Raw genomic sequence first — 24,424 nt, forward strand, 5'->3', positions numbered from 1 at the left:
CGAGTCGGTGCTCAGCGACGTGGTGGACAGGTCGTCCAGGAAGTCGAAGTTGGAGATGGCCTCCCGCTCCTTGTCGCCGAACCGCACGAAGAAGTCGCTGCGGCCGACGATCGACTGTCGGAGTCCCGCCGCCGGGCACCGGAGCACGCCGAACCCGTCGCGGATGGCCGACGCTGAAACAGCAAAACGGTTGTTGTAAAATATAATATTATATTATACTTATTATTTTTTTGATGTATCGATTTTCATAACCCGTGCGAGCACGGTGAACGGGAGACCCCCCTGTCGAAGGTTTGACGTGACGACCTGCACGCGCGACCGGGGTTTTTGGAGGGCGAGTTTTTGATCGCATATCAGCAATTCGATTTACAAATAAGTGTGGGGGGGGGGTACCTATAACGTTGTCCGGTAAACTGCTATTATTTCCACTATACTACATCGCCAATATAAAATATCAGACGTTATTTAAAGGGCACTTACGAAGTCGCAACAGACGATACGCTACAATATGTACGGTATAAACTACGTTTTATTTATTACCACAGTGAGTATAACATTGTACTGTTATTGAATATAGCGACCAAACCTGAGGGTATAAAATCACAGATAAAGATATCCCGAAAACGCTTATTGAAAATTCAGTTCTTACGAGAATACGAGAAGCCCTTTAATTTTAATATCAGATTTTATTATGATATTGTACTCATTGTATTTTTATATATAGTACGAGTGGCAAGACACCACGCAAATATTTGTTTCACTGCTCCCATTCGCATAAACTTCAGAAGTTATAAAGCTTCCAAAGATGTCGATGGGATTTTGAGCAATTCAATTTCTTTAAATATTTTATTATTCAAATTAAAAAAAAAAGCACGAGAAATATATTATCCGTGCCGTATTACTCTCTGTAAACGCCTCAGGGCCTTCTTCCCGCGTTGAGTTAAAGTGAAAGGGAAAATATCACGAAAACAGACGATTTTGATAATAATATAAAAGAAAATCCTAATCTCTTGTGATGTTAGTTAACGTCTTGATAGACACAAATCTGAGATCAATGCAGATGCGAAAACGCTATAAATACGTATAAGGGTACCACCAATACATTATCGGATTTGGATTGCCGAGCCGGACTGCAGTCCAAAATCTAGGTGTATGGAGGGAAATGTTCAAATTAACTGGCCCACCCTCAAGCCATCGGCCCACGGTACTAGACGACAATTTTACCTTTTTTCTGTCTGCGCACCCGGTGTAGCCTATGCAGACGGTTGTACGATTCCTCGTTTGATGCTTCGATTCTGGCCTCGGCAGTCCGCCGTCTGTCGACTTGACGAGCGGTGTCGTCGTCGTTTGGGTCACACTCGTCGTCACTACTATCGTCGGTCGTGTCGTTGCAGCCACTGCCGCCAGCTCTGCCACTACAGCTTCCGCCACTGACGCCACTGCTGCAGCTTTCGTCGTCGTCTTCACCCGTCGATGCGGTGCTAGTGCTGCTAGAAGAACTTCTACTGGCTGCCAACATAACGTCTAACAGGTTTGCTCGTTCCTGCAAGTGCAAATAGGAAATTGTGTTAGACCGGGTTAAAATCATATACGTGCTAGCTACAAAATAAAATGTGTATACATATATATATATATATATATATATATATATATATATATTATATGTATAATCACAGAACAGTGATTGCAGCTATAGTAGTCATTAGATTTTGACACAAGTTACATATTATAATGGTGCATGTAATTGTAATATTATAATCTAAAACATAATATGTGTACATTATATAAAATTATTGTTATATTTTATTATTCCGATTCTCGGAAGCATCCATAAAAATGTAAACAATACGATTGATCGATGTAATTTGTATTAGTTTTGTTTTAGTAATAGATTTATAACGAAATTTATTATAAAATTCCAATATATTTTTACCTCGTAACGATCTCATCGCACGAAGACTGATCGTATACTGCCACACGACTGATTTTGATTATCGGATAATAAAAGTTACTGTTACGCCTATTCAGTAGAAGTATAAATTGAATAATAAGTCGTATTGTGTATACAATAATAAAATAATAATTTATGAAGTAATAAAATAATAACTATGACAATGAATACTCGTATTTGTTGTCAGTCATCACATACACCACGCAAATACATCGTAATTGTCTTAATCGGTGTTCGAAGTTTGAAATTCCATGCGACGGTGTCGGGCGCCGTCGTTAGATGGGAAAATATTTTATATATTTAAGTTATTGTTATGTACATATTATTCACTATAGTCGGAACGGATGAAAGTTTTTTTAATGTTCTGCTGCAGCTGATAACCGTATGCATTAAGCCTAATTGAATATTACAGTACGCGTAGCATAATTATTAGGAAATAATTTATGTAATTAGATTAAAATTTGTGAAGGTCTTATCATCACGTGGTTTATTACATCCAAATACTGCAGAAGATTATCGAAAACTGATTTCCGTATGGTAGATCGGGTCGTAATGACATTGTAATATAAAAAATAAAAACCATCATCTAACGAAGATAATTTTTCAAACAAATAACAATTCATATAATATAACAGACTTTGTATTTGAGTTTCTGTCACGCTAATGACTGTCTTAAACTATTAAATTATGTTATATGTGTTGTCACAGTCAAAAAATGTCTGGCATTGATACATGATTTATACATATATAATATAAATTATATCAAAGACTTTATTGAAAAGAATAAATCGATGAATAATTGTCATTAGGTGGGTTATAACTTATGCGTTCTAAAAATGTATATTACGAGTATATATAATATTTTCAGTGAAGGATATACATGAACGGGTTGGAGAGAGGGTGATAATTTCTACCCTTGAACTGAGTTGAGCTTTAAAAAAAATTATGTATCGAATTAATGTTGTAGTTTTTAAATAAAGTTTTTTCAAGTCAAGTATACATTTATTGAAATTTAAGGAGATTCGATAGTCGATACAATTTTTTCGAGGAGTTAAATATAGGCATTATATGCAGCAACAGTGTCATTTGAGTGAATGCTACGTAGCAAATGATCATTATAAAATGATTATAGTATGCACTACGTATAACCGATAATAAATCTACACGTAAGTTCAAAAGTTAATAAAGCACAGTTAAATGGTCAAATAATATTATTATTTTGTCTAAAAGTATTAATATCAAGCCAATTGTATTGACTGATTTAGTTATCCGATAAAATGTTTGAAACGAGGGAAACCGGATTTAATTCATTATTAATTGAAAAAACTCGTGGGAAAGTGGAAAATAATAAATAACATAATATATACCAAACACCGAATATTTTTATATTAACAGAATTTTTTCTATTACAAAATGAATATCCATCACGAATAACGAATATTCGTCATGATGGTGTACTCGTTTACTCACCACTTGGATTCATAGTAAAGATTCATGAAAATACGAGAAGCTCATTAAGTGATGCGATTCGGGTCTTAGAATTACCATTACACCACATATTATAAAAGTTAAAACAATATTTCGAGCAAACTAACCTTAGGATCGGCGAAGTCTATGTCTCGTTCGACGTGCACCCATCCGGTGGGACAACAACACGCCTCGTCCAGGTCAGGTGACGACGACGGAGAGCGACGTAGAACCACATCATCCTCGGGAGACGTGCTGAAAAGGGGGTGGGCTTCACCACAACCGTCCATCCAGTTCAATTGGTCGATCAGATCCTTGGACGAGGCAGCCGCCCACGCGGGAACCATGCACACCGTGGTGTCGGCCGTGCAACCGCTACTCGAACCACCGGCACCGGCAGACGATGACGGCGGTTGCGGGGACGTCGACTTGGCCGATGCTTCTTCGTCTTCTTCCACCACGGTCCTGAGCAGCGTGGACAGTGGCGTGGACGCGGCCGTGGGCGATTGGTCAGCCACGTAACTGCAGTCCTCGGGCAGGCATTCGATCTCAACGTCGCTGCCACACAGTCCGCTATCCTTGGAGTTGAGCAGGTTGTCGCTGCAGCTGTTACTGTCATACGTCTGATGCACCGCCGGCAACGCGGACGGTGGCGTTGGATTTGATGTCGGTAGCGTCGGTAGCGGCGGTGGTGTCTGAGGCCTCGTATCGGTCACGGATCGATCGGAATGACGAGATTCCTCGGGCGACGGAGCTCGCGGTGGTTCTCGTTTGTCTTCGGCTTGTCGGGACAAGCAATACTGCTGTTGTTCGGCGATAAAGTCCAGCACGCTTTGTAGCGCTTGGTCGCGATCCAACTGCGCCTCGATCACCGGCGGCGTCCGGTGATCGCATCCTCCGCCCGTCACGCTTCGTGAAGAGGTGGAAGCCAGGCTTTTGGAGCTCTCGAACTTGACCAGTCGGTAAAAGTCACGAGTGAAGTCGGTGCCGGCGATCGGGCCAGGTGGCGGTAGCAGTTCGATGCTGTCCGCAGAACAGCTGACCGATGACCTCTTGGACGTCGGCGTATCGGCTACCGCGTACTCGTCCGCGCTCGACCACGAGTCGCCACCTGGCGAACCCGAACCGTACGACAGCTGTTGGTGTTGTTGTTGGTTTTGGTGCAGGTTGTGGTGGTGGTGATGGTGATGCAGCTGTTGCTGACAGTCGTGCTGATGGGGATTGTGCACCTGATTCTGACCCTGCTGCACGTAGGAGTGCTGTTGGTGGCTTTGTTGTTGGCGATGGTGGTGGTGGTGTTGTTGGAAGTGGTACCACGACATGTCTCTGGTCGATCCCATGTCCTGCAGCAGGTCACCTTTGCGGCCGCCGGACGTCGACGACGAACCGGTCGCGTCGTCTTCCTCGATGCACGGCAACGACTGCTGCAGCTTTCCGTCTACCGCCGACATCCGTTTCCAGCCGTTCGACGTCCCCGTGCCGTCGTCCATGCTCCAGTCTTCCAGCTCGGCCGCGTCGTACTCCATCCGCTGTTGGATGGCGGTGCGCGTCTCGTCCAACCGGAGCCAGTGCTGCACATAGTCCATGTCCCACAGTTCGCCGCCACTGTACCACGATGTCCTATCCTCGTCCTCGGCAAAACCGCCCGTGGCCGCGGCCAGCTTCAGGAAAAGATGCGAGTCCGAGTAGCTTCGCATGATGTTCTGCACCGCCGGAACACATCGTAACGGTGGGTAGCTGTGACGCGGGTTGATGAAGCTGAACGACAGGCTGAGCGGCACAAATATCACGTCTGTGTCCTCGCTATTCATCACCCTGCAGCGTGAAACGTAATTGTTCATCAATCGTATTATAAAATATATCATATGTAATCGTACGAGGTTGATTTCGTGCATATAAAATAATAATGAAAAATGTTTTTTATTCCATTTTTCCCAATTTTTTTTAATGTCATATACTTTCGTAAAATTAAGGAAATTTTATTTTAGTATATAATATAAAACGAATCAATCGATAAAACCAATCTAAATATAAAGGCTTTAATATTGTTTACCATAATATTATACCAAACAATGTATAACGAATTGTTGTGAAGTCAACATATTATGTTAATTATCAGTCGTATAATAATTATGAAGACAGACATCACTTTTAAATAGTCAAATTAACTCTCTTTATGTATAAATTAACTCAAATCAATTATAAACCATCTCATTACACTACTTAGTTACACTACTCGTAACAGTGATTAACAAAGTCTTCTGGAAAATATGTCTAACTAATACCCACTTTAAAACCATGAAATTATTTTTATGGACTTATAAACGATGTATTGTTCGATTACTATTATTTTGCAACAGAACGAATAGATGATTCAATCGGCCATCGTGAACAAGATGAACGCAGACACACAGACACAGTTAAAATAGATTGCCATAACGAATCGCCGAGTACATTAAAAAAAAAAAAAAAAATGAGTCTGTGTCTCTTATTTATTTATTTTTTCATATCCATTAAAGTCGATTTATTCGAAACGGTTCATTAATGCACAGTTCGTTTAATGTAATTGCCCAAGGTTGAGATACATTTTATACGGCTCGCGACATTTATTCAACCCTAACTGGCACTTTGCATGTAGTTAAAAACTATATAATGGCTCAATATACATAGTGTCCGGAAAGTTAATCGTTGTAGTATTGCTGTTAAATAAAAAAAAAAAATTATTATTGATCTATACAAAAAATTGCATATCCGAACGAATAATAATAATAATAATAATTGCAGTGCATGTTGAATAGCGAATACTTATATCAGACATATATTTAATTATAATGGGTAAATGAGAAAAAAATTGGTCTCACGTCTTATATTATTTGTTTTTCGAACCTTATCGATCGTTTTTAAGATAATATAAATTTGTTTAAAACCATTCACGAGAGCGTCTCGTCGATTATCACCTGCGTTTAACGATATAGGTATACATACTCACCACTAAAAAAACGGACGATTACATGGCAGTTCACGCGTAACGTACAAGATTATATTACGTTTTTATACATGTATACAATATTATTGTATTTTTTTCGGATTAATAGCGTTGAACTGCGTTTATAGCAGCGAGTAATTAATTTACTCTTAGCCACGAGAAATATTATAAGATTATAGAAGAAAGGGAGTTACTTGACAATATTGTTTTTGGGTTTTTTTTTTATACATTTATTTGTTGAGAATTTGATTAATGAGGAAAATAATTATTTGAGTGAAATGAATTTAAATTCGTTTTTACCATCATTAATATTATACCTTTAACGGTCGGTAATGACTTAGCAAACAGCTTTGCAGTTTAGCAACAAATACATATTATTAATTGGACTTTAATTTCACAAAAATAAAATTACTAATTATCACTATGGACATTGTGTGTAATTAACACGCAATAAATTTATGGGACTGGTAGAAGAGGAATATATTTAGGTAATTTGGTATAATGATACTGAATCTTAATCTAGCAGAGAAATTCGTAATCGTACGCGTAGAATCGTAAGAAGTATTATTATATATTTTGAGAATTAACTAAAATGTTACTATATTATGACTGGATAAATGGGATAATGATCGTATGTGAATCAAGTTTTCGAAAGAAAGTAACCTAAAATAAATTAAATGATTTAAAAAAATATATGTAATAAAATATATTGTTATTAATATGTTCGAAAAATATTTATTATATTAAATGTTATTTTTTGTGCATAACTCTTGATGTTTCTTAATTTAATCTATATAATAATAAAGTTTAAACGATCCTAGGTTTGGATTATCGATTTAATAGTCCCGTATAAAATTACTTGTATTAAATCCTGAGTGAATATTGTATAGTATTTAGGCTGATATTTTTTTATTTAACATAATAACATTAAAAAAGGGAATCAAAAACATTAAAATAATGCATACCTGGAACACGGCGATGATTCCATGAGCGCGTTTGATTCGTTCTCGTTGGCTTCCTTCACGTCTTCCAAACCTTTGGTGGACGGCGGTTCGGTTGTGCCTTGCACGTCGCTCGACATGGTCGAATACCCTTCGTCTCGGTTACCACTCTCAGGTGTTTCGTCACCGAGCACTCTGTCACATTTCGCTGTCTCTTCAGCTATACAACAATGGACAATGAACACGTTAAAGTTTTTTTGGTTTAACTTACCTTCCTTTCTACTTTAAAATTAAGAAAGTATTATATTAAAAATAATCGTCAACCGTTTGCCCACATTACAAAATATTTTATCTGAATTTTAATTGGTCATTTGTGCCCAAAATTTTATAAAATTTTTTTCGACTCATTTTTTTAGTTATTCGTGAATCATGAACGGTGAAATAGTTCTTAAATAAGAAAACAATAGAAATGTTGTGGTGAAGTGTGCACAGATAGCGCCACAAATATACTCGTATTTCTATTTTACTGTTCAGTTTTTCAGAAGTCGGGTCATCATGATGATAATAATACTATAGTGTATATTGTAACCGTCCCATCGATATTCTTAAATAATGGTGAAAACCTCATCTAATACGGTTTTGTAGTTTATGAGTTTATGGGCCAACGAAATAATAATCTAAATCTCTTTACATTTTAGTATTAATTTTGGTTTAGGTATATTAATTTATATGTTCATAAGCGGTGTGTTATATATTATTCTTATACATCTTGTGCACAAATAGTCTTTTAAATAACAGATATAATTTCAAAAAATGTGCTCAAAAGATTGTCATCCTTCTGTATTTACAATTATATAATTATCTTACCGTTGTGCGAGCAACAAATTTCTAGATTCAACGACTGAGGTCTGTGGTATGATACGGCTGCTTGCCATCCGTCATTTTTTAACCTCTTCAGACCTTTAGTGAGATCGCAGCTTGCCGGTCGCTCGATAGCCATTTTCTGCGGGATAAATATATATATATATATATATGTATATGTACATAAATACATAAACAATTATTAAATAAGCATTATCACGAAAGAAAAAATGTTATCATTAAGTCCCGGAACTTGATGCATTTGCATCTTTTTTTTCTAATGCTCAAATTTAATACATGTCTATACAGAAATTTGATTCACGAAGTATAGAATTTAATGGTTCAATTTTTATTTTGTATTTTTTGCATTTGTAGGGAATTTTATGCTTTACGGTCATTTTTTAATATTTTTGGTGCATTTTATTCATTTTTGTACTTTTTTTTACAAATATTTGCATTTTTCTTGTTGAAAGTTATTTTTTATTGTAACCACATGCAGTTTCTATTAGCTTATTTTAAATAAACTGTAGGCAGATATTATTTTAGGCCCGGGACACCCATGTGCTTAAAATCGGTTATCGCGGTTAATGATACTGAATAATCGCAATAGCAGTATTTTTTATATATAGTTTTATTTAGTTAAATAAAAATAATTTTAATAATATAATATAATGGTTTTAATATTTTAATTTTTGTATTAAAACAATACCTATTATTTATCAATTTTTACAGTAAAATATACATTTTTAATATTATTTTTTCGTGTCATTTTTTAATATATTTATGATTTTTTTTTCGTGCATTTTTCATATATTTTTAGATCATCAAGTTCCGGGCCCTAGTTATCATGTACAATATTGAGCGACTCACCACGGACGGCGACCGGTGCATGTCAAACATAACCGACCGGTTCTCAGCCACCGGCATTGTGGTAGGTGAATAGTTTATTTTCTGGCCCTGTAGTCGTTGCACCAGAAGCGCGGATAGCGCACAGTTACCGGTCTCAAGCTCTTTGACGCGGTGTTGGAGTGAGGATATCTCTTCCCGCAGGCCCTGCGAGCCAACGAAAAATATTATTTTTGTTATATTATGATGATGGTGATGATGATAAAAAATATACTAGTGTTGTACAGGTTTACTCTAATATTTTATTGTAAACTGGAGCAATAATTAAAAAATAATAGAAATTACATTTTAAAATTTTAATAAATTTCTGATAATTATAGAAAAGTTTAAAATCCTACATGTTTTTTAGTTAATTGATAACATTTAATATTTCCGGAGATATTGCCAACTGATAAAGCATTGATAAAACATTCATCCGGTACATTCCGGACATCCTTACAAACAATTTTTGATTATAATATTACTGCGGTAATTCGATACAGTCGACAGACGTACGGTTATTAAAACAAATATGCTAAGAAATACTTAAAAAGTAAGTCTAAAAATGATTTTAATAATATGTACATAAGGTTATCGTAGTATTATAGACTATTAGTGCGATGACGCGTACCTTTTGTGACAGTACTGCTTTTACCACCTGTTTGGCCACGTCGTCCAAACACCTCTCGTACTGTTTGCGCTGTTGTTCACCCTCACGTTCGATGCGACTTTTTTCGTGTTCCAATATCCGGAGCCGTTCGACTAATGCTTTTTGCACTTGGCTGATGCCCTGCGAAAGACAAATAAAACATAAGATCAAACGTCTATTGCAAGTCGTGCGGCTGTCACGTAAACGCTAGTTCGACCTTTCCCTAAAAAACTTGTTTCTTTTTTATTTATGTTTGTTTTATTTTTTTTTATGTGTGTGTGTGTGTGTGTGTTTGGTATTTACAAACCAAAAAAAAAACATTTAAAATTTATTTAGTTAACAAAAAGAGGGGATGAAATCGTCTTTCATAAAGATTGAGGACCCTTAAAATACGACTATATTATATTAGTATTATATACATTACCGTTGCTTCGAGAGTGTCTATCTGCTTTTTCAACGTTTCGTTTTCAATCTTGAGTTTAGTGATTGCGTTTTGGAGTTGTAAGATTTGATTCTGAAACAAAAAATACGGGTAAATTTAAAATTATTTCACACGATTTGAGTTGATGTTTTAAAGTGATTAAAGACGCTAGTAATATTATCACGTATCAGTATGCAATAAAGTTTCAATGTTTTAGCCTAATCCATGAGTTATTTTAAAAATATATTTGTTTTGTTTGGTTGCGACTTGTTAGCATGAGTAAGGCTTTAAATTTTCTCTCCAAATTTCAAATTATACTGCATTATTATTCCATTGAGGTAGGTTACAATATCATATCACTATGCAGTGTTATATACCCCGATCATTCGTAGCGTATTCATGTGAAATTGTTTGTGTTACTATATAGAATATCGAGTTCAAACCGGGACTTTCTCACGTTTTATAATAGTGATGGTTTAATAATACTTTCGAATGAAATGTTGATATCAAAAATGCATTCATATATCCTCAACAACTTGGGCTCCGCATTCCAACAATAACATCGCTCAAGAAAACAGTGCGCTGTTGAGGTCAACGGGGATTTAGACATACTTATTATATATTTATATATTAAAGCTACGGCGGCCAACGTGATCGCGACGCGTTGGCAATTTGTTTTTCTATTTCACTCGCTCGAAAAGTGCACGTCCGAGTGTGTGATGCGGGAGCGTACACACCTACGTTTCCACGGGTACCTAGCCGACTGCAGTGGTGTATATTATCATATTATTTACAATCGTACCTACGGGGCGGAAACAACCGCGGAAGATTTATAGACTCGCAACAGCGAAGCACGTCTGTCGGCCGATCCGCTGAGAGACTAGCTCGTATACGAGTATATAGACGTGTGTGCTAGAGAGAGAAAAAATTCCGAGCCGTTCGAAGAGCATACCATTAATCTTAAGCCGGCTGCGGATCTCCCCCGGTACCGGCCGAATAAATAAATAAATTGATACCGTCGTACCAACCCCCTCTTCCACCACCTGATTTTTTTCTCTCACCCTTTCTCTTAACGCTCCAAAATCTGCCTGCCATACAATGTAAGTCTTTTTCAGATCTTAAACGCTTAAAATATATACGATGGTATATATGTAAATGTGCTCGTGTAAATGTAAACGCGTGGTGTTCGGGTAAACTTTACGGATGGGCAGAATCCTTAAGGTTCAAAGGCCTCTTTTAGAAATAAATATACATCGATTCTGTGGTAAAACAAAGGACGGGCAATGTACGTAATGATTATAACATTTATAACAATGCTTCCGTTGCCACAAGGTCAATGAAAATCTATCGGACAATGGTGGAATTTAAATTTGAAAATAAATATAATACCTAAATCAATGATCATCGTAATGTATTTCGCTCTGTTCGACGCTAATCGTATTTCGCACCATGTCGTTAAACTATAATGTCTATATACTCTACGCTATATTATGTGTTAATTCCTCTGACGCCCGCGAGTCACGATCGATCGACAACTATATGTTTTATAATTATTAAACGAATGAGAAATAACACTACAACAGTTATATTTCACGCCGTCAGAGAGTATAATCTTGATTTCAGATTTAGTATGCAGCTCGTTTATTTTACGACGCTTTAAAACATTTTCTGAAACACCATTTCCTTTTCCAAGCAGCGGCGATTTAATTAGCAAAAGTATAAAGGTTCTCGAACGGATTGTTCACTATTACAGTTAAAAGGCATTAGGCAGTATAGTGAACAGTCTTGCGATAGGTATAATAATTATTGTTTTAAGTCGATTAAAACGGGATCGACGTTTGACTTTTAGTAGGTACTTATAAGCTTATACAATGAGCAATGCGAACAGACTCCATAGAAGATTTATTTATTAAAGTTATTGATTATTGTGGGTCAGATATGGAGTATATACAAGATTAAAGCAATTAATGTCTGCAAACGCAATACCATAGGTATTTATTATGTCGTTATTGTTTATAGTTTGTGCCGACTTATAATATTATATAACATTTATGATAACGTTTGTCATTTTCACGAAATCAGATTAAAAAATCTCTATAGTCATCGGTACTGTAGCAAAACATAACGATTAAATTATCGTCGAAACGAGAGGTACGTCAAATTATCCACAGATAAATAATTCATTTGAATTCAGGTAAAAGCGACGCGAGAGGTTTAACCTGTCACATGTGTTAAATTATACATGGCAAAAAAAGGGTCTTACACCAGCGGCGGCGCGCCCGTAGGGATTTACGCGTGTTTTCCGTGTTATCAATCGCGAACAGATGACCCGACGAAACGACCGATGATATATGTATCTATATACATACGTGAGAATTAAAAGCGCCATAAATTCTTCGAGGGAAATTATATTTGAACTGTTTTATTTTTTTACCGATTTCATAGCGTTAACAACTTTTGTAGATATACGTCTCCGGGTGATGTTTTGAGAGATGATATTGTTATTTAAGTAATTTATCAAATTTGTATACGTGACATCAACCTTTGAATAAGATTTACGCGCCGTTTGACATTTTATCTTGTATAACGATTAGACGGGTTAAGACGGGATGCAACGTTCTTGGAAGCGTGGCACTTCTGTGATGTGAATAATATGTCCACTTGATTTACGGCATTTATTACAGAAATAATTGTTCAAAATTTAAATATTGCCGCAAATCATATTTTAGCTGAAAACTGTTCACATAGAATTTCGCATTATGCCTTGAAATTCACCACTCGATTAACTGATCCAAAATTTGGCAACAAGGCATCCAATAATGATCACATGAAAAACCGTTGTTACATTAATTGTTTCGGTGCAATTTTGTAGTGCGATTGTACAATTATAATTCATAACCTCGATTTTGTAAACGATGTTTTTTAAGATATATCTAAAACATTTATTGTACACACTAAAAATTATCTATAATTTAACTGGAAAGTTGTTTGAAATTTGTATACAATACTTTTATATTATTTAGGAAAAACGATTATCGTCGGACTTTTGAACAGATGCTAACGAACGTTTGGTGTTTGTTGTGTAAAAACTCGTACTGGTCTTTTCTGGTGATGTTGATAAAGTCATGTAATAATTATACATAATTTATTTTATTTCCCAGGCTTATACGCGTATAAATATTACATACATTTTGGAATCGAACCAAACCTAAATAATAAAGACAAATATTTTTTCAAATAGAAAATTGTAGTGTTGCGTCAAGTTGAATTAGACTAATTTCTGATAAAATTATTTAATTTTATAATATATTACTTTTATTAATTAATATCTCATATAAAAAAATCAATCGTGAGATTTTTTTTATCAAATATTTATCATTAATAAAACATTCCTGAATACAATTGTATGATAGTTAATATAATAGTCAATATATTTCAAAGATAAATGTTGGTATATATTTTATTTGTTGAAATCTGATTACTCCACCCACCAATACGAAATCTATCGATTTTCTACACGATATTATAGTATTATAATCGAAAGCAGGGTTTGAAAGAGCCCTTAACTTATTGATATCGATGCCGCCTTAACGGCATTGTTCTCCTATAGTAAACGACATGCAATATTTCAATATTTTTCGTAGTAGTAATAAGTGTATATTATTATTTTAACAATACTCGAAACGTATTTAAAACGAGTGTTTATATATTATGCTATTTTAATAGTTATTTTAGTCTGTTTGTTTCATACTGGTGAGCAAGTACACAATATATACCATATTTTGTTTTCCAAAGAAAACACTCCTCAAATGGCCGTTCGTGTCGGGTTATAACTTTAAATTTTCAAACTACCCACCAGACTTCCGTATACGGTATACGCCGAGTATTTCGAATGGTCATTCATTTTTTTTTATGTTCATTTATTTATGGAAATTAACATATTATTGCTATATTATGTACACGGTTCTGTACTATTACCTGTAGCGCTGTTTAAAAATATAAACGTGCAAAGTTTTTTAGGTGTGAAGCTTTTAACCTAATGGAACGAATGTAATCATTATTATTATTATTATTATTATATTATGCTTCGGCGGGTAATAGTTATAAGAAGAGAATTTTACCCCTCGAGAAACAAGTGTGGGCGGCGCAGTAATTTTAATAAATTTATGATCATTTCCAGCATGTATCTTCCGCCCGTTGGTGTGTATAATATTATATAAAATACGTATGACTATTATGATACCCTCTAGTACGGGCTTTTCGTTTCGAATACGCGTAAATTAATTTCAAAATTCAAATAAATTTTTTTAGTAAGACAAATCTAGAGAAAGTTTTATAAAAACAAAATAAAAGTAATATAATATGTTTTATAAATAACCGCATTAATCAACGCACACGTGTATAAACAGTATATACATGTAATAATACACAATCAATAAATTACTTGGAAAATTATTTTTTTATTCGTATACTTACATTTATGGGAGCATAAATTAACGACCAATCATTTTCAGTTTAAATTTATATAAAAAACGGTAAGTTAATTAAAACCGTCCCCCGAGTTAAAATCAACAATTGTTATTATTTCCAATTATTGATGCAAGAACCTTTATTGCGACGTTTTTCCTATCGGTATGTTTACACACAAGAACAACATGCCAAAAAAAAATTAAATTAGAATATTATATTATATTAGCTAATTATAATTATTCGTAAAAAAATGGGCTTAAAATTTATTTCTGCCGTCGAGTGTCGAGTTTACAAGTTAAAAATGGAAAACAGCGTGCATTTTTAATTCTTAATTATCTTCAAAAGTTATCGTCAGGCCGGGAAATAAACAAAATGAAATTCACTAAATTCTACATTGTTTTTTTTCTCCCTGTAAAAGATGTACTATAAATAATATGCGTTTAAAATTTTAAAACGAGATTAAAACTGTAGGTATGCCTATAAATATTTGTGTCCTGTAAAAACATACATATTTTTAAAGCAGGTTTTCAAAAACGCGTAATAAACAATAACCACTGCAGCTGTTTTACAACAAACAATTGACGATGATAATATTATAATATATACAATAAATGTATTCGGTCCACCTTAACGGTCACACCTCGGAAAAGTTAGCATGTTTCTAGAGCGGCATCACGGAGAAATGGTAAAAAAATAAAGAATAGGAAGATATGGTCCAGAGTTCAAAGCGATTTTAATGGAAGGTTTGGTTCACAAATTAACGTGTTTATATTAGAACACAAATTATTCAAATCATAAGTTTTACGTGTATACAAATCAAACGTATGTTTTGAAACTTAAAAAAAAAACTATCAAAATAACGGGCGTTGGATTCTTATAACATTATGTATGATATACATTTATATTATAATGTTTAACAATAGTAGTTGGAATAGATAGGGCAACAGCGGGAGACGAAAACTGAGAAAAGCAATTTAACGTGTATTATAATATTGACGAAATGACAGTTACATTATTATTATTGTTTTTATTACAATCGTGACGTCGTACATTTTTTCGACCGTTAAGTATATTATTATGCGCACAACGAATAATAAAAAAAATAATATCGTATTTTTGTTTTTAATTTTGCGACGATTTATGGCAAGGAAGGAAATATTTACAAAGATTTTCATGGACGTCGAATGTCGAGATTACGGAGCGAATATGCCTGCAGTGGCGGCCAAATAAATCTTGGGAACCGTCCTTTGCACTGGCCGTCCTTCCACTCCGCCCAACTTCGCTCGTTTTCGTTATACATCGTGTGGTGGCGACGGTGGTCGTTTATAACGATAATATTATTGTAATCGAGTGAAAACGGCGAAGGGACGACAGAAGAAAAAAAAACGTTAAAAATTCTCTTGCACCCTCATCGTCAAACCCAAGACGGAAACGACTCGGTGAAAATAGATTGAGAGATAGGTAGAGATAGAGAAGGAAAGAGGAATAACATTTCGCCTTCCTCCCCTTATCGTCAACCCAACAGATTTCCACCACCTCATTCTTTCAGGAGTAACTGACTTGACGTGAAAACCAGCTGGTCTGCTATAATGTAAGCGACTTGTGTATACACGCCTGTAACTTTCTTCGTATTTTACTACGATATCCGTGTCAGCCGAAGGAAATCTCCTTGCAGCTAAATGCAAGTATTATAATATCGTTTAAGCTCGTGAAGGTTCTCGGATTCCGTTAATTGCTGTCAGCTGCTGTCCCTGACGTTTCAATTAAACTCGCTACATCGGCGAGCAGGTGCAGATGGCGGTGGACAAGGATTTTCTCTCCAAACAGCTTTTGCCGGTTACGCTCCCCAGGCCTTAGTGCGATGAACAGCAGTGGCCTGTAGCAGTATAGCGTACCTAGCTTATACACAATATAATGTGTATATCTATACACTCTTAGTATTGTCTCTGGTGAAAGCAAACAGATGTTTTGTAGGACGTGTGACCGAAAAGATTTTATACATACGAATTTATATATATATATAATTTGTGTATAGTGTATAAAATAATATGTTTATTGATTGAACGTTCTACCGATTAAGGAATAATGATCATGAAGGATCATGTTACACCTGTCGTCTGCGTAAAACAGTTTAAAATACCTTTTTTTTTTTGCCTAACCATTGTGGTGTATGATCTCATCGATTAAACTATATAAATCATATAAAAAAGTATATTTTATAAATCTACAGAACAAAATTTATTTTATATAATTATATCTAATTACAGGAAAAATATAATTACTGCTAATATAGATATCAACGGAAATAGAAAAAAACCGGTCGTTTATACACATTTCATTGTACAGAATAGAATAAACTACGATTACTATTATTATAATTATTTCATTTTATATTATAGTAATGACTTTAGTGAAGGAAAATAAATCATTAAAAAATTATAACTAAAACATAAAATAATAAATATCATGGAATTCAGTTAGCTGAGTACCTTTTATAATATTCATTAGAATATAATATAGTAATATAGACGCAGTGAAAAAAATCATGACGATACATATCTGTGAACTAATTATGTTCACAGGTTAGTTAAAAAAATCGTAAAATGTAAAATTGTTTGAGAAAGAAAATTATCATGTTTATATAATTATAGTATATTATACTTTATAGCTTATAAATTAAATGCTATCATAGGCCGCAGCTGTTTAATTTCGAGAATATAACAAAAAGCGGTGTTAAAAAAAAATAAATGCAAATATTCGAAATGCTTAGTATATAATCTATTTAACATCGACCATATTTTTTCGTAAAAACCATTTTGTAGAAACAAAACCATTTAAATTACATTTATAATTATGAAACAAAATTGTTTTATTTAATCTTAATCCAATTCACTACGGATAACTATAGCGGTTATGCTTAGAAAAATTCTGGCGGTCTGAAAAAGCTGTGAGTTTTATTTTTTATTTAAATTCGTTATATTTAAAAAAAGCACTAACGCTGTTTTTCCGTTTCCGACCAAACCGTGCCATAATAAGCAAATAGTTGAAAATATTTAATTACTTTCCACTCTTTCCAGTGTCCCGTGTGGTTAGGTTATTAATGACGTTATAATACTTAATGAACGTTTTATCAATAAAGAATATTATTATTTAATTATGTTAATGATAAGATAATTCTGAACTTGATTTACATAATATGAAACGTTATGATAATGAAACAGTACCTCGGGAGCACACCACAGTACCGTCTCTCTTTGTATCGGTCGGCTGGATTAATATATGACATGTATATACCTAGGTATTTTATTGCAACATTATAGCGTTCAATTTCGGGGCTGCTATCACGGACGGTTACCGGAGAGTTTTCCGTATTGTCGTTATATTGTATAAATTGAACCAATCTTTATATATATTACCTATTAACTATAGTCTCTAATGGTATATTATGTTGTCGATGGCGCAGTGGACATTCGGTCGTTATCCGTGACGCGTTATTTTTATAGTCTATACCTATACGCACATGCACGATATAATAATATGTATTACGGCTGCAGTCGTCGGTAATAATGACACGGTTTTATTGGCAAAGTTTTGTAAACGCACAGCATCGGCGGCGGAGACAGTGTAGAGATGCTAGTTGCTACGATCTGTCTATCCCCCCCCCATCGGGTCCTCGGAGTATATAAGTGCGTGACTGCCAATTATCGCTGAACGCTCGCCCTTCGCCATTATCGGGTCGTAAAAGTCTTTTTCGGATCGGCCCGCGAATCACGTCCGATAAATACATACCTACTATTATTACACCTGCAGCCCACGATCACATATTATATTAATATAATAATATAATGCACGGTATTCCGCAAATCGAATGTTCGGATATCATATTATGCTATACGTATATATTATTGTATATGCTCTTGCCGGCGAAATCGTTTAATAATACACTAGACGGGGGACATTTAAATTCCCACACCCGTAGTTTCGTGCGCACGATAAAACGAAAACGTCAACTAATTACGTAACCAAATACGTGGTCAGAGGTATAAAATATAATAATATTAAGTATTATATAGCAGTGGGCGGTGAGAGGAGGGTTATGACAGCGTGCAGGGTCAAATTATACTCTGCAATAATATTATAATATTATATACGTGGTCTGTATAGTTTTCGTGCACGCGATTCGGTCGCCGAGAACCGAAATTATATTCTTATCTTAATTAATCCTAAGGCGCGATACTGGGTTATTGCATAGTTATTTATGTATATATATATATAAACGTTATGATATATATATATATATATATATATGGTTAAACTGTTATTTATATGTGTGTACAGGCGTGAGTATTGTAAGAAGTGCTGCACACCTGAGCTCGTTAGCTGTGTTTACGTAAAAACAAGCTGTGAAATAAGAGAACGAACTCGAAAGTTATATGGTAGAGGGTCGTACGCACTATGTAGTAAGGTATGTTTATTATAAAATAATGAATAATAATATAAAACGTAAATATAGAAAATATTAAATCTATACAGCGGACTCCCGTTTATATATAAATATATCATGTAGGAAATAACTGAAACGACTGTAATTCAACCTTTTTTGTTGTTGTTATATTAAACCCACCCGTGATTACTTAATTCGTTCATCTCGATAGTGAGCAACATACATGAAAAAAAAAAAAAAAAAAAAACACCAAATTCAGCACAATATTCGCCGAGTCCCCCAAGTTCTGCGGAGTGTTAAAGATACGATAAGGGGTGTGTAACATCTGTGAGGCACCCTCTTCGGATCCATAAACGAGTAGAGTGATAGACACATACTACAATACGTGGAGAATAAGTGAGAGGTGGTGGTTGGGGTGACCGGTGAAAGGGAGGGCATTTAAACGGGGAGGAGACGAGACTTTTATACGTCGTAAAGTTATATTAAAATACGGAAAAGATGAAAATGTTTGCACCCAGACTTTGTATAATATTATATAATAAATAATGTAAATTCCAGGTTTGTACATAGAACCGTTTTCGTGTATTTATCGCAACACCGATTCTAGTGACGATTACTGGCAGCTAATTTCGAGGAAAGCACGACAAAGTTTAAGGACCTACGTCGTGCTGTATTATTCATTAGGATTTAAATTTTTATATTATTTAACTATATTTATCAATACGTATTGTTTAAGTTTATATATAACACATTACACTCTTTATTTTTGTTTCTATTATAGATAAAAACTTTTGAAATATTCTTTTGACATGTTAAATATCAATATTTGCTAATAAATTTCAATAATCGATATTTGATAAAAAAAAGTATTTATAAACTCGATGGTATGCAAAACTAATCTTTCTTTCTTTTTTTTTTTTAAATACGATGTTAAATTATTTAATTTTTGATATCATAATTACTTGTAAACGACGAATACCCTTTATAATTTGTACACTTTACTGAACGTGACGTGTACTCCTCATTAAATTTTCGCGTCAGCCTTATGCGTTTCATATAAATATCATAGTAAGATACTATTTAGTAACAGCTCTATGTCTCGTTTAATATAAATACAAAATATATTATTGTTTCCAATTCTATTTGGAAACAACACGAAGTACCTACATAGCAATATATGTCTATATACCTACTAGAGTTTTAACTGATCCGTTAATCGTTATACACGCATATAATTGCGAGTTTATGCAAAAATAGAACTTTCAGTTTTTTAATTTTCCGGAAAACTTTTCCGATTTTTCTTTTAAAAAAAAATTTTATTCGGACTAATATACGAACATTAAAAAAAAAAAAGAAAGAGTCCAATTGGCCTTTCCGTTTTTAAGTTATGCGCTTACTATAATACACATATTTTATTTATACATATATATGTATGTGTGTGTGTTTATACTATATAGTGCATATAATTTAAGTGCAATATATATTTATGTATATGTATATAGCCGTGAAGGTGAGGACGGGAAATTAATAGCACCCGGTAATAGCTATAGTAGTGCACACACACGTATACGCCCATACATCGGGTGTACGTACACTTGTGTAAGTCACATATATATGCGCATCACACCCCTTCCCAATCCGTTCTATTCAATCTTATATATATAATATAATAACAATATTATGTAACGACCTAGGGGCGAAACCCAAGCCAAACGCCACCGCGTCGCGAGTATACAGAAGTCGCAGTGTTAATTAGCCGAGCATTTCAGCTTACAAACTTATACCATATAATATATATATATATATATATATATACATATATAAATGTATAAATCCGACCCGCCGATCCAACCACGTTCGTAGTCACGCTGTCGCAACAGTACAGAAATTCTACACGTTCGTTTGTATTTACGTACGTACATAGAACAGGCCATCGCGTATTCAAGTTTTCCCACATACATAGCATAACTTCGATTTATGCCTTACAAAATTCCGTACATATATATATTATATACTCACAGACGTACGGTGACGCCAATCGTTTTGGAAACTTTGCGATTGTGTTCGGTGGTCTAAATGTGTGAGATCAGGTCGGTATAACAAATCGCTGGGTACACATCACACGTTTTAATTATATATATATATGAACAGTGGAAATAACTTCGGCACACACATAACACGTAGGTATATTATTTATATATTATTATGTACAAATTATAACTATGGTACGCAAATTATTTCATTATATGACGTGAGATGTGTAGATATATAATACGACTAGCTAATATAAGGACTTTGTGACTTTTTAACTACGGGGGGGTGTGGGCGTGTGTGGCCAACGCCATATTATTATACACATTATACGAATATAGTAATATTGCTATAAAACAGCAACAGTTAGTTTTTTTATTTTAAACAATAATTTTTTTTAATCAAACGTATCATCTCGTATCTAATATTTCGGAAGAAGGCGAAATCAAAAACCAATGCGTGTATTTTTGGAGCTGTTTATTTGGTTTAAATACAGTGACATATTTGTTGTTTTATTTTGTTTTTGAATTTTTATCTATAACTTTTATATGGTTATTATATATAATGCAAACCAGAAACCGAGAGGGATTAAATTAATTCATTATGAAATTACAAATCGTACAATTATATTTCGATGCATTTTAAATATAAGACACAAAACCTTAGAAGTATTGACCCAATAATTGGCTCAATAAAGTATTTAAGTGCATTTTATTTTTCATTAATTCTGAAAATTTTAAAAAAATTCAAGTTTTAATTTCGCCTACCTACCTATAATTTGATGACTGACTATACATAATTCGGTGATTTTTGGAAAATGGAATGTATAAGATTATATTCTTTTATCAATACTTTATAGAAGTCGCTATTTAATTTTTGTGGTAGGTATACATTTCTTATGAATTTAAGAAAACTACATAACAGTGTAACGAAAAAAATAAATTCTATAGTTATTTGCAAATTGAATGTCATATTTATCACAATTGACCATGTACATAAACTATATAACTATATAAGTCGATAATCTTGCACTGATATTTTAATGCAAAGTTAAAATAAGTGTCCTGTAAATCGTAATTAAACTTTTTTTATTTTTACTCCAAATGCACAAGAACAGCGCCATCGAGTAAAGTTGTTCGATATATGTATATTTTTGTTTATATTATTAGACGTATTATACTTAAGATTATGACGCTTACTATGAGTTAGCTGTAAACTAATGATGGAAACTATTTCATAAAACTATCTCTCGGTATGCAGCGCTATAAATCAAATTAAATACATTCTGAGGATCATTGCAGACTCGCTGCTGCTATCTATAAATCATTACGAATCATTACGTGTCAAGTCTTTGCAAAACATATTACGTATTTTTTGTTGACTGACGAAAATTAAATGCACGACATTTCGACATTTTGTTTTTTAACAAAAATCCCCAAAATTCGATGTCTTAAGAGAATATAAGGAATTAATTTATGAAATCCGTATTTTCGCAGTTTTCGTATAGGTACGTAAAATCCGTTGGTAAATACTGTTTAGAAAACGCATAATTATCCTACAGCCAACAAGCATAATATGCAAATCAGAATTGTGAAAAACTTTGTGTCAAAAATAAGATTGTAGTGTGCGTATTTTAACAAATAAAATCGTTTTACCTATTAGTATTAAAATATTGATATTCAAAACCCAACTACCCAAGTTAATTCAATTAAAGACACACCAATTTGTATAACATATTTTAATATTATAAATGCTACTTCTTTTGTTTACTTCTTTTAACTGATTTCCTTATCGTAAAAATGCATAATAGATTGTAAATACTTAGTAAAGTGATATTAAAAAATATAATACATATTATAAAAATATATATATATATATATATATATTATAGATAACCTATATTTGACATGATAAATATGATAGAAATTGCGTTTGTTCAATATATTTTTCATTATTTTATCATACGAAAAGACCCTAAATTTGTTCATTTCCACGACGTGAATATTTCCTCTAGCTGGTTAGGTAATATATGGAAATTGATTGTTTTTCGTATTGAATGGGGTTCTAAACGAATAAAAAACATAATATGACATAATAAAAATGAAACGGCACATGTCTACATTACATGATAAATAATGTATAGTGTATACACCATAGGATCTAAACTTTGATGTAGTAGGTCGCCTTCAGGCTTCAATAATTCGGTTATCATCGATGTCGACGGGAAACATATAAAAACGACCACTTTTGAATACGTATGTACGTATCGGAATATAATATAATTCAACATGGCGCACACGTAAACAAGGGTGGCCACACCAGGATTAATTTCAAGGGTTTAAATGCATCTACGGTGCGGTAGGTCACTGAAACAGACATCACTAGGAAAAACATTACATTATCGTTTTTGCGTTTATATTAACGTGAAATCTATCCAGGTTAGGAATAAATCATAAATTTTTGTCGTCATTATTATTACTATAATGATCGCGATTTCATTATTTTTCGAAAAATCTCTTCCCTCAAGCACACAAAACAACTCGACCTGACATTCGTTATCGAGCCGCTCATGATGAACAACGCACCACCACGACGTCGTTATTTCATGGGAACGGTTTGGCGAACATTGCAAATTTAGGGGTGCGTCGTATGCAGGAGACAGTTTTCCCGATGGATCGAGTGATATTTATTATGAACGCTAGTAAAAAAAAATCACCCTCTCGCCCCCGCTGTCACCGGTCACCGTCGTCGCTAACGAACTATCGACGTGAATAATGTATATATATATATATGTAAACACGCAAACGTGCATATATATTTGTGACGAGGGGTGACAAGGGGTGAGGTAATAATAAGCCTCGATCGGAGCCAAACATAGGTGTGGCAGGGGTGGGAATCGGGCTAGCGTGTGCCATAGGGGTCGCATCGCGCTCGGTAATGAAGCGTCGAGACCGCTCAGGGACCGGTCGTACGAGGCGACGGTGGTGGTTTAGTCCCGCGAGACAGCAAGGGCTCTGTACATACATCGCTTTCACACACACATATATATAATATATAATATTTATGTGTAATTTGTGGTCCGTAAGTCCGCTAGTGTGTACTTGCAGTAGTGCAGTGCACACACGTGTATTATATAAATATACGAAATTATGTACACAAACCGGACGTGCAGCGTACACAACCGGCCAGACCATCAGAATAGATACTACGTGCGTATATTATACTACGACCACGGTATCCTTCCGGACTATACGTTCATATTTATAATAGATTTGTTATTTTGTTGTATGGGACGACAGTAGTCGCGATCGTATATAC

At 34.4% G+C, this 24,424-nt stretch overlaps 1 protein-coding gene across 1 annotated transcript in view; it reads right to left on the bottom strand.

Moving 5' to 3' along the window:
* The window catches only part of LOC112602478, a 212,066-nt gene that overhangs the window by 4,929 nt on the left and 182,713 nt on the right, over positions 1–24,424 (bottom strand). Inside the window, exons 7-14 of the mRNA XM_025350571.1 lie at positions 10,165–10,254; positions 9,723–9,881; positions 9,077–9,259; positions 8,213–8,348; positions 7,370–7,565; positions 3,547–5,233; positions 1,225–1,543; positions 1–173 (exon numbers count right to left, since the gene is read on the bottom strand). The exon at positions 1–173 is cut by the window's left edge and continues 1 nt beyond it. Of these exons, the coding sequence (XP_025206356.1) occupies positions 1–173; positions 1,225–1,543; positions 3,547–5,233; positions 7,370–7,565; positions 8,213–8,348; positions 9,077–9,259; positions 9,723–9,881; positions 10,165–10,254 (2,943 nt within the window). The remainder of the gene's footprint in view (positions 174–1,224; positions 1,544–3,546; positions 5,234–7,369; positions 7,566–8,212; positions 8,349–9,076; positions 9,260–9,722; positions 9,882–10,164; positions 10,255–24,424) is intronic.

Source organism: Melanaphis sacchari, unplaced genomic scaffold (assembly GCF_002803265.2).
Source record: "Melanaphis sacchari strain LSU unplaced genomic scaffold, SCAv2.0 Contig8_pilon_pilon, whole genome shotgun sequence".
Taxonomy (NCBI): Eukaryota; Metazoa; Arthropoda; class Insecta; order Hemiptera; family Aphididae; genus Melanaphis; species Melanaphis sacchari.